General features: G+C 44.8%; 1 protein-coding gene across 2 annotated transcripts in view; it reads right to left on the minus strand.

Annotated features, from left to right (window-relative positions):
- Positions 1 to 5,482: 5,482 nt before the first annotated feature.
- The window catches only part of LOC106821608 (phosphatidylinositol transfer protein alpha isoform-like), a 9,573-nt gene continuing 2,451 nt past the window's right edge, over positions 5,483 to 12,604 (minus strand). Inside the window, exons 2-10 of one of the 2 annotated variants that reach the window (XM_014826491.1) lie at positions 11,275 to 11,305; positions 10,898 to 11,061; positions 10,438 to 10,537; positions 9,760 to 9,837; positions 9,342 to 9,422; positions 8,931 to 9,107; positions 7,408 to 7,530; positions 6,691 to 6,736; positions 5,483 to 6,080 (exon numbers count right to left, since the gene is read on the minus strand). In XM_014826491.1, the coding sequence (XP_014681977.1) occupies positions 6,692 to 6,736; positions 7,408 to 7,530; positions 8,931 to 9,107; positions 9,342 to 9,422; positions 9,760 to 9,837; positions 10,438 to 10,537; positions 10,898 to 11,061; positions 11,275 to 11,305 (799 nt within the window). In that variant the 3' untranslated portion in view covers positions 5,483 to 6,080; position 6,691. The remainder of the gene's footprint in view (positions 6,081 to 6,690; positions 6,737 to 7,407; positions 7,531 to 8,930; positions 9,108 to 9,341; positions 9,423 to 9,759; positions 9,838 to 10,437; positions 10,538 to 10,897; positions 11,062 to 11,274; positions 11,306 to 12,604) is intronic. The other variant, XM_014826492.1, reaches the window with a different exon arrangement.

Below are 12,604 nucleotides of genomic sequence, written 5' to 3' on the forward strand. Positions count from 1 at the left end.
AGAGTTAGGGTTAGGGGTAGGTTAGAGTTAGGGTTAGGGTTAGGGGTAGGGATAGGTTAGGGTTAGGGTTAGGGTTAGGGTTAGGGTTATCGTATATATCGTATAAAATCGTATATATAATATCGTACCAAAAGCAACGGTAGTTATTATTCGCCGATAGATGGCGCTGGCATCACTACCGTGAGTTGAAGAGAAAAAAATTCGGCGACGGTACCGTCGCAGGAGCAACAGCCTATTAAGATACGGCTACCGTACCCGTAGCCACTGCCTAATTTATATGTAAGAAGAGCGAATACCGGTACCTACTGTCAGTACTGAATAGTAATATTACTATTAGTGTTATATATTCACCGTTTTCTGTTCTTCGGGGGTTCAGACCCCTGTCTTGCTAGACTTTGAACGCTACCGCAGAATTTCGAAGTAAACGCAAAACTCTAAAATAGTAAAATGCAGTTAAAGTTTGCCACAAAACCACCTAACTCATGTGCCGCTCCCGCGTCACTGGCGCGTCACAACACGCCAACCAGCGCCATCTCGCGTGAATAAAAACTATAAACGATATTTCTTTACGCCCCTCTCGCGGATGGTATCGCCCACGACCAGTCAAGCGTGGAAAAACTTTTGCAGGTAAATGGCCGTATTTCAGCTGAATCTTTTTCACTCCTCGAGGCACAAAATGTGAATTTACGCCTATAATACACGCGCACGCGTGCGTTCGACCATACCTGCGTGTGAGCGTCCGTTAGTGTGTGTGTATGTGTGTTTGTGTGACAGTAAAAACGCGTATTATTGCCGTAAAATCATATTCTGTGCTTTGGGGGGGTGAAAAAGTTGAGAATGAAAACCGGCATTTTGGCTGCCTAACTTTTCACCGTGCACCTGATGCCGTGGGCGATACTATTCGCGAGAGGGGGAGGGAAATACTGAGGGGAACGGAGTGAGAGGGGAAGAGGAATGAAAGAGGAGAGAAAGGGGAGAGGGATTGAAGGAGGGAAGAATGCAGACGGAGATATGCACACGCATGCGCAGTCACACGCGCAGACAAACGCACGTACGGCATTAACGGCACACACACACAGGCACGGATGCACATATTCCTTCTAATATAGTTACTTCTCTCGCCTACCATCTCTCTCTCCATGACTCTCACCCCCTCTCTCTCTCTCTCTTTCTCTCTTTCTCTGTCGCTCTCTCGCAACATTTTTCTATACGTACGTGCGCACGCACGCACGGACACACACATATAAATATAGTAATAATATCATATATATTAGTATAATATACACACACACACACATACACAAACGCACGCACACACACTCTCTCTCCCCGTTTGTTCCTCCTCTCTCTCTCGCAATATTTCTCTTACGCCCGACACACACAACTCGCCACACACACCCCGCGCGACATACAGCATTACACACACACTCGCACGCATACACCGCACGCGCACACACACCGCAAACACTGAACATTATTTTAAAAAAACTCGTAAGATTTTTATTTCGTTTCATACTGTGAACTGATCTCATTTTTAATTACAGCAGCTTATTAACAGGGCATATAACCGGAAAACATGACCTATGTACCTCTCTCTCTATCTACGACCTTGTCATCGTCTTACACACAACCTCTATGTCTATAAGGCGCTTGTGTACACGCATGGGTCGTACGCACACGCACGGACACTCTATATTGACACGGTTTATTAACTAACGCTGCAAGGTGTAGGTAGGTAGAGACAGTGGCACGCACGCACGCACGCACGCCACGGCACGCACGCGACGCACACCAAACAACACTAGCATAACACTCGCGCTCACTCCCCACTATCACAACGCCACACACGCACGCACGCACACACACACTTGCGCTCACTCCCACAACACGCAACGCACCAACGCACGCACGCACGCTACCACGACAACACACACTCGCGCTCACTCCACATCACACCACGGACGACACGCAACGGCACGCACGCACGCACACAAACACCACACACAAGTCATGGTACTAGCCACACGTCGGCCGCGGTACATTACACGATTCTACAAAATCGGTTTCTCTATTTTCTGCAATTATTACTATTTTCTGAAAGATCAGAATTCACATGATCGTACGCATGGAAGACACCCTACATCATGTCAATTGCTACATCTGCTTCACACTACCGCGAGTCAGGCATGTTCCGCCGAACGAGCGGGACAATGCATGCTACTAAACCTTGGAACGGCATGTGCACATGTTTGTTCATTGTGAGCATAGTGTCGTGTAGCAGTGCGTTCGTTGCGTGCGCGCGGCTTGTGCGTGGATAAAACATACAGACGATTGGAATAGGATACAGACGTATAGCTCCTCGTACACAGAGATACATCTAACATGGCGACGCGTCAAAACAAATCGGCTGTGTCCCTTCCTTCCCTCACCTCGCCTGCCCCTGCCCCTTCCCTCCCATGCCCTGCCACCATAGATACGATAATGTATCCTGGTTGCAGGACCAGTAATCTGTATCTATGATGCTCAACTGTTTCACTGTCGCGCGCCACGAGAGGGCGTTGTTTGTTCGCAGCTTCCCTTTCCCTAGCTGCCCCCTAGCGGCCGATCGACGCACCTGTCCTTATTGCTAGATGTTAAGAACACACCGTTAAACATAACGTCATAACTAAGAGAGAGAGAGCGCGCGCGCTTACACGCGCGCACGTGCACCCAGCAAGACGGAACAAACAAACAGACGCACACGCGTACGCACGCACACACGCACGCGCACAGACAGCACAAACACTGTATGCTGCACAAATAAATGTGTGACCAACGATCTGTCTGAGCGATAAAACTGCTCCGCCCGTGAACGCTGTTGCTGTTGCTATGCGCATCAAGCCTGACAAGTTTACACCTGTGTTTGGCTAGAGCGGCGTGTCGATCACATAAGGCAGATCGGTCGATTGGGAGTAGAGAGCAGAGTAAGTTGTCCAGCCCCCCCCCCCCACACACACACCACGACAACATCTCTATCGAGTGCCGATGGCGCTACGGAAATAACAACATGGCCCCGTTGTCTCGCTCATACCACCAACTTGTATACTCACACGCACGTACACGCGCACGCACACGCACGCACATACATACATATATGACATACATGTTTTTGTTATGTATGTTCTATTATATTGCACTATCTATATAGAGTATATGGAGAGCTAGTATGCAAGGCACTGGAGCACACGTATATAAAACGCATCGAAATTAACGACTCCAAACATCACACAGAAGCTCAACTTCATAGTGATCTGACCATTACCGAGACACAGCTTAATTGAAACGCCTTTTCATTTGGACCATTTGCAGAAATTCGGTGGGTTTTGTTTAATTTCCACTTGACTAAAGAGAGTAGTCCTATGATTCGATTGCTTCAGGAGATCCTGATGCATACTCCATCTGGGAGGACAGAGTAAAACACCTTCATGCCACCTCTTGCATCCTGCGATCGGGTTTTAAAATCCCTGTCGATGGTGACGATTGAGGATACTGATCGACTGCTACCAGTGAAGAGCTACATTCCCCGACATTTCAAGGTTTACATCTGTGACCGACGAATTTCTAACGACTGTCTAAGCAGCGTACTAACCCCCCCCCCCCCCAATAACCAAATTCTGGCTATACAGCAACCAGCAACAGTACGCGGGGGGGGGGGGGGGACGTATTGTGGATTTCAAACATAGATATCGAATTTGCCCACCAAACCACAAGGATTGCACACAGGACACGGAATAACACTACTTGCATCGAACGAGCAGAATTGTACGAACGTAGTCGAAACTTGGAAGATGAATATATAAACGATGGCGGAACGAAGAGATCCGTATCTTGACATAAGGGCTGGACACAGATGCGCATTTATGACAGGCTCTGTGTAATAGCAAGGGCTTTCCTACTGTAGAATACGCGTGTGCGTTGCGTGTTTGCATGCGCGCGTGTACACGTGTGTGTGCATAAGAGCACGCGCTTTGTGCGTGTGTGTCTGTGTGTATGCGTGCGCGTGCGTGCGTAAGAGTGTGTGCGTGTTTATGGTTTAATAACACTGAGCTGCATCATGAACGCGTATTCCGCCACTACCAGAGCGTGCATCGATCTATCCGACAGCAACACGCTTACTATAGCAACACACGCACGCACGCACGCACGCACGCACGCACGCACGCACGCACGCACGCACGCACACACGCACGCACACTGCTGTTACTGCATATATACGATATGCACCTGATAAGCGCGTGATCACACAAACATACTAGTTTCGACATAATATTTCCGCAGCTCTACGACCGTCTACCACGCTAGCGTTTATCACACCGCTACTCTGCGCGTCAACACAGATACCACCACTGTCTATGAGCAAGTTTACCACGGGTACCACTAAACACAGGCACGAGCTACGGGTACCACTAAACACCGGCACGTGTACACCTGCCTCTCTCTCTCAAATTACATCCCTTAAGTCTGCAAACCTATTTCGATGATATAACATGTACACCCAAAACTAATAGTATTTCTAAATCATAACTACGTTGAGTTGACTAGTCGCAATTTCATCTGAAATTGGGAAGAGGATAAGTTGGCGAGACTACTAGACAATGCGCTACATGGCGGGGTGTGACAATAACAGGTCACGGTGTGGGTCTGTAGCGGGAAGGCACTCGCGCACACAGTACCGTATCAACGTCGTGCTCACCGCCACCACCACCTCCGCGTCGTTAGCTACGAGCGTCTGCATCGCTCTCAAGGCCGCCCATCCCAGCACCAGTTACACACCGGCTACATAGCACCACCCTCACCCTCCTCCTCCTCCGTGCTGGGGGGGGGAGGGTTGTGTAGCCGCCCCCTACCCGACGCTCTCTCGCCTCCCCCCAAGGCGACGTCCAGCCATCACCTTTCTAGTTCGCGCAAAAGTAGAGCCGCCCTCCCTCCCGGTTTTCCCGTAGAGGGAAAAACGACGGAGGTTGGCTCGCGTGTGATTGGAACAACAGAGAAAATCACAACAGTGTCACGCCGCATGCGTCGTGTCGCCCGAGTGAAAAAATCAACACGAAATCAGATGCTCGCGTGTACGTACGTACGTACGTGTTCTCGTGGCCACGACGACACGAGTGGACTACGATGATACACAATCACGTTCGTAACGAATCACCGCGTAGTATGAAACATCTAATAGTATTAAATTCACCGACCCTATGCAATCTCGTGTTACGAGCGTGTGCTGCACCTTGCCTTCGCACAAACTGTTAGCACAATACCAAGGACTAATGTCGCGAACAGCTAACATATTGCAGTAGCAAGGCAACTCGTCTGACAGATATTCAAACACAAGAGGTGACACAAGAGCATCCGTATGAAGCTGCCGACGTCTGGCGAAGCAATTCGGGAAAATATCTCCATAAATTAATGCAGCCCCCCTCCCTCCCTCCCTCATGCATTGCAGGAGCTTCCCCTCTCCACCGTCTGTCACCACGCATGTGTTAACTAGGAGCAATGTCCACATAGAAACAGCTGCACTAAGATCTCGATAGCCATAGAAATAATACACTAGATAGACTCTGTCTCTATATATATATCTATAGCTATAGCGCGGAACTCTCGATTACACAACCCTTTTCCCCAACATGGTTCTCATCGCAGGAGAGCGACGGATGCTGAATGCTGTCCCCGAAGTTAGAGGAGAGAGAGCCGGACGAATAAATGCAGATTGGACGTCAGTGCTGCGGCAAACGAGAATCTAGATCTAAACACTGGTGCGGAGATGCGCGTACGACGCGAGAACGAATACGTCCAAATCTACGTGCAGCCGGCCCAAAAAACAACAACGGCAGGTCGTGACGGTAAAGCGAAAAGAATCGACAAGTGTTTCACACCCAACATGGTTTGCATTGGAACCGATGATCGAACGCGTCTGGGTCCGTACCGACGAACCGCCCGATAAAAATTTCCTAACGTTCAGAGAAGAAGTGGATCGTGGCGCCCTTTGGTGTCGGTGCTCCGATTTATTCCTCCTTCGTGCCGCGCACCTCCCCTTGCTGCCGTTGCTGCAAGAAGAAGAGAGAATAGTGAGGATGAAGTGGTGCAACACACGGTAACAATGAAAGCATGGAAAGTTACACACTACTACGCGGTGATTTGTTCAGCGAGCTGTCAGCCTGGAACCCCGCGACGACATGGCAACGAATGCATGGAAAGTTACACTACTACTACGCTGCGATTTGTCGTTCGTGGGATTGTTTATCGGTGTATTTACACGTGTTTAGAGGCATTTACGGAGTCGTTAAATCATTGTTAACGAGCGTCGTTGATGTTAGTATGTAGAGCCGTGCAGCGTCTGAGATTGTGAGCAAACTACTAACTATGTCATTGTTAATAATAATTGTGTTCTTAATAGATTTACTTATTGCTACTTGGGGAGTTTTCAAGTCACAAAGTTCAACACAAGTTTTGTAAGAAAAAAAATTAGAACAGTTCTTCAGAGGACAGACAAGCGAAACAAGTAAAGCAAAAGTAGTTGGAACATCAAAGACAGCATGCTAAACGTTTTTCTAAATAGCTCTCGAGAAAAATCAGTCGCGTGCTCATGCAATAATACGTCTCGACATGCGACACACACAGCAGAAAGGTAAAGGTAAACGATATATAAGGGTCAACCTCATTTCTCTGCTTTTGTACCACGCACTTCTCCCGTCAATCGTTGCTGTATGGAAAGAACGTAAATGGAATGGGAGAGACAGTAGCATTGCAACTATACACTTCTATAAACGACTGCGTTGCACAAATAAATGCCGTTCAACATTGCACAAATAAATGGCTTCATTCACTACATCTTCAACTTTGATATAAAAAAATTAAATACTAAATCACTAAAACCAATTACTAAAACTAATGACAATCAACACAATGTCTATAGGGTCAATAAAAATGCAAGACTACTCAACAAACAAATTACACACCTACACAAAAATCTAAATTTTATATGAAATACGTTTTGCGACATGAGATGCCGGTAAGGAGCAGAAGCAGAAGGAGGATACAGAAGCATTGCAGGGAACTTATGAGCGACAGATGCAGAGTGTCATTGCAGGCAAAATACATTGCCCCCACATATATATATAAACCTGAAACAACTATCTGAATGGTTCAAAGGTCCGGCAGACTATGAAGTACATGCAATAAAGAGGCATGATATTAACACCACACCACTTACATTATTCATTTAGAAAATGAAATGAATGTGGCGAACGCTCAAACTGGACTGCCCGCGAGGCTGTGGAGGTGTGATGTTGATGCCATATGATACTACTCACTACTACTTATATTACCTACGAAAACACGAATGACGTGCAAATCCACAACCTTCTACATTACCTCGTCTAGTTCATGTTTTGTCTTATCCTCCAGTACTCTAATATCGTACATCGTTAGTCCAAACCAATTGTCAATCCAACAGAATACTTGTCTGTGAAAGTTGGTGAACAATCTGGGGTAACTCTGCCAATGACAAACAGAAGGAAACTCACAACAAGTACACGAGAGTAGTTATTCATTAATTATGAATGTCATAAATTAAACGATTCAATATTTATTTATTCATTAACGATAGAGGAACTTCTAGACAGTATACAAACATTAACATGAATTTTGGTGATCTTCTGCCATCCACTTGCTAGAAATCCTTATCTCTTACCTAGGTTTCTCGCACCCTCACTCTCCCTCTCCCCTTCTTTTCCCTCTCCTCCCATTCTCTTTTCCACATACCCTCTTGCCCTCTACCTTTCTCTTCATTTTCCACTCTTTCGCTATCACCTCTTTCCTCTCCTTTTCCTACTCTCTTTTCCACCCCACCATCTTTCTCCCCCCCCCCTCTCTCTCCCTTTCCCCACTTTCCCTCTCTCTTGCCCTGGAAACCCACACCCACCTCTGTCTACACTGATCCAACGTGATCTAACGGCATCTGGGAATTTGTCTAGCCAGCAGGCTCACTGCTACCGGCTTACTCGCCCGATCCCCTTAACAGCCTATTGATTGGCCAGATTACTGTCCGCAGCAACAGGGAGCTTTACGTCGCGGTGTGGAAGAGAGGGAGGGGAAGCCTGACCCGTGATGAAGCCCTGCCAGAGTATTGATCGCGCTGCCGGCGCGGGCAGCATTAACGCCGGACGCTCGCGCCGCGCGACAAATGTTCGAGCTCCGTGCTCGCTAACGGCTGCGACCACTCTCGTTCGATTTCCCGTTTCGCGAGATGCGGGCGACTCGGAGGTGGGAGCGGGGAGAGTAGTTATCATTCCACGAGCAAGAACAACGGCGGCAGCAGCAGTAGCAGCAGTAGCACCAGCAATAGCAGCAGCAGCAGTAGCAGCAGTAATAGCAGCAGCAGCAACAGCAGCAGTAGCAGCAGCAACAGCAGCAGCAGCAGCAGCAGCAGCAGCAGTAGTAGCAACAGCAGCAACAGCAGCAGCGTGGATGCAGCCAATTCATATAACTTATAACTGTGCAAACTATACCTATCTAACGACTCCTGAAAGGCATTTAAGGGTGGCCTAGTACGCGACGCCTTCAGACACGTATGGCGGACAACATAAATATGCTTAATCACAGCGGTCTTGAGGCGAAATATTTTAGCTGGTGCACACGCCGACTCAGCAATCATGCGACAGTTGCCGATATTGACGTTACCTAACGGGTACCCATTACAATCAAACCTTCATATATAGCCCACTCATAAAAAAACACCCTAAATTAATACTTATTGTTTGTTTTACAGAGGCAACCAATAGCACACGTTTAACTTTGTTATAACAGACACTAAAGAAAACAATTAAAAAAAAAATTCTTTTGAGGTTGTAGATAATCATCAACTCTGTGTGTACACAGCTAGATAGGATACTCACATTCTGTATAAAGTTCTCCACCTTGCTCTGCAGTCCCCACCATTTGAATTCGATCGTTACTAGCTTGTAGCAGGTCATGACCGGGTCACAGTGATCTCGCCACCGCGGTCCTACCAGCGGACCACGCCCAGTCTTCACAGATTTAAATTTCGATGGATCCTCTTCTAGTTTGTAATCCTGGAAAAGCGAAGATAACGACAGAGTAAGGATGTGATTAATTTCAGGGTTGCCAAAAATCCGAGTTTTGAGTTCACGAGCGAGAATTTATCGTCAGCATGCACACAGAAAGCACTTAGTTCAGATTAATGTCTTTATTTCTATTTCTTTCGCTCTCCCTCTCCCTCCTGCCAATCTCTCTCTCTCTCTCTCTCTCTCTCTCTCTCGCACTGGTCTCCTATGTAGATATCATACCTTTGCCTGTACGGGATCATTGGCAATGTCAAGTACAACTACATGTCGCTTTTTTAGCTTGTCTGGTGAAAGCAAGTGTGCCTAGAAAATACGGTGATATGCTCATAACACTAACTGTATTAAATACAACCATTAGTCCATATCATACCACTAAGATATTTCTTTGTACTTTAGTAGATCATGTAAGGATAGCAATGGATCACATCCAAGAACAGAGCTTATAGACTAACATGATAATAGCTTTCCAATTGTTACTTGTGACTCCTCACAAACGAAATAGTTTTTCAGACAATTAGCAATATGGGAAAATACATGTTTTTAAATCAGCATTTAAATGAAATAGCAGTAACGATATGAGTAAATACGCCTCCCATACCAACTACTAGCCAGCACATCATTTTTTAAATAAATAGCTTACGTTTTCTTGTGTTCCAGTGTCTGGACAATGGATCGTCTCAATACAAACTTCAAAATTCTCCTTCATATAGTCAGGATTCTGTGTAAGTACCAGATATGCACATATTTTCATCGATGAAACAGCCCAATAGATTCTATAAAGCTTTTTAATTAATTATATTCGGAATACAGCCTTCACTGGGTTCGCAACCCAGAATCATTAATCTGTACGATTCTGACTCACGCTGCAGCCATTAAATATTCGTCTCCATCTGTTTGTTCACACGGGTGTGTGTAGGTACGTCTGTTTGTTCACACGGGTGTGTGTAGGTACCAGGGTTCTTGTTAATAGCCGGTAACCGGTTATTTTTACCGCCTATCGCGCAATTTGTTACCGGCTATCAATTTGAGAGAAACTCCCACTAAAGGCGGTAAAATATTTAATCCATATTTGAAAAAACAAAGTTTATTTTAAATACTTCCAACCCAAGACTAACTCTGTGCACGGGCACTTTCCTATCTAAACTACCAAATTCTAGAACCCATACCCATCAAAATAGGCTATTTGTGGGTCAAATCAGATTTATTTTTTTCGGGGGTGCATGCCCCCGGACCGTCCGTGCCGAAAAAACAGTTACCTGCTATTCATTGTCAAATTACCTGCTTTGTCAAAAGTTAACAAGAACCCTGAGGTACATACCGTGATGACAGTCTTGCAGTATGGGTAGGCATTCCATGCCTTCTCATGCATTTCTAACGCACCTTTAGGTGCTAGAATTCTAACAAATGCCGGCACTTTGCTGGGGAAAAACATCTTTCATTAGTTATCATGACGCACTGCAAAAACACTGTGATCGTTTTAGGTGCATGAACTCTTCCGACATTTGGAGCAGCAATGACTAATTTAACAAACCAAGTTTTTAATACAAGTCTAGACTTGCTAATGACTAGAAAGTGATATCATGACGATGGCATTCGCACAGTTACATTTACACTAACAACATATTACAACATTGGCAAATATTACCAGCAATAATTCATATAAAAAAACTGTTTAAACTACGATAGACACTTCACAGAATTAATCACTTCTAAATGTTTTCTTGCAAAATGCACATATAACTATGTATTAGGTATTTAAATAGTCAATTCATACTTACTTATATAGATGGTATATTTTATGTGTATACTGTCCGGAAGTGTATTTACCGCCGTAGAATGGGATCCCTTCAAAAGGCTCATTTTTTAACACCTCAATTCCCTCCCCACCACCCGTTTCGTTCTTACTAGCCTCAGCTACAGACCACAACTGTGCAACTTGGTACTGCAACAACCAAAAAGAATAGACTTATAAACTTACCAGCATTGTACCAGCATCGTATGAGCACAAATTTGCACAAATTGTAATAATTTGTCCACGATAAGTATTACATGTATAATGTAGCAAATATGTGTTATAAATACTTGACTTTTACATACGAGTCAACATACTGACACTATAAGTATAACAGTTTTTCACTTATTATTTTATACATACCTCTTCTACTGTTAGAGGAAGGGTGACTCGACTGAAAGGCGCAAATATAAAGCACAGGTTATTTATGAAATTGCAAACGTCTGAATATTCACATTACAAAAAAAAAAAAAAATCATTTTTTGCAGGGGGTTTCTTTGACCTTCTTTGAATAAAAAACAGATAATAACACAACTTGGATATCAAGTTTGAGTTGATGTGTAGTATTAACATGGTGGATTAGGGGTATGTATACCCACTGGGAAATTTGGAAATGTGAGTATGGTACTACTACTAATTCAAAATGGTACAACTGCCTGTTTGTTAGACTACATTATACAAATATCTGACATAAATTGTATAAAATATACAATAAATCTAAGGTAGAGCGATCCGCACGACACACACATCGTAACGGGGTAGAATGTGTCCCCTTCTGAGCCCTGCTACAGCCAAAATCGATCGGTCATAAGCAGATTGTAAAAGTCATACGCTAAAGCACAAATCAGTAGGGTTGGCAGGTATCTATCAAAAATAAAAATTGTTGACCACTGACATTACATTGCATTCTTTTGTTAAATTGTTGGTCCTTAACCTCGTAACGGTAACTCATCAGTCTAAAAATGACAAAACTTCATTGACTTAGACTAGCAAGCAGTTTTTAATTCCATTGGCCAGAATTTATTGATCTAGAAGTACGGTACAGTTCTGAAATCGCACAGGCAATATTATTAAGTTGGGCCCAACAATTCAGCGCCTATATTTATTTTTCAAATCACCATTTCTCACAATGATTAGGCCCAAGTAACATTTACACCCAAACAGGATTTTGAAGTTATTGGACACAGGCACTTGGAACATCTCAATAAAAAAAAAAGGTAAATAAACACAAAATGTATTTACTACCAGTCTTAATGTTTCTCTACTCTATTTCGCCTATAATCACCTGTAAATGCCAATCAAATGCTCATCTGCAACACACAAGTACACCGCACGCTAGCTGCTGCACACTGACACATAAATATATAGCAGGTAGGAAAGCATGCTGCCAAAATTCGCTCGCCGCTCGCTTGATTTTACACGAATACAACACAAACATTCAACCATTCTACTCCAACTTTGTTTCTATTTGAAGGGAAGTGTTCACTTGTTATAACAAGTGCCGAGGAGCGACAGCGCTCATCTAACGTCTACTGCGGTGATTCTGTGGTGGAGTGGTGGGATTCTAGTAAACCCTGTTAGTCCCAAATGTGTTCACATACGCACCGAAACAGTGGAAGGCACAGGGATGGTATCAGGAAGCTTCTCAAAGGAATGTTCGTTGGGATCGTTATGAAAGTTGCCGCGAGATGGC

The sequence above is a fragment of the Priapulus caudatus genome, unplaced genomic scaffold (assembly GCF_000485595.1).
Source record: "Priapulus caudatus unplaced genomic scaffold, Priapulus_caudatus-5.0.1 Scaffold79, whole genome shotgun sequence".
In the NCBI taxonomy this organism is placed as follows: Eukaryota; Metazoa; Priapulida; class Priapulimorpha; order Priapulimorphida; family Priapulidae; genus Priapulus; species Priapulus caudatus.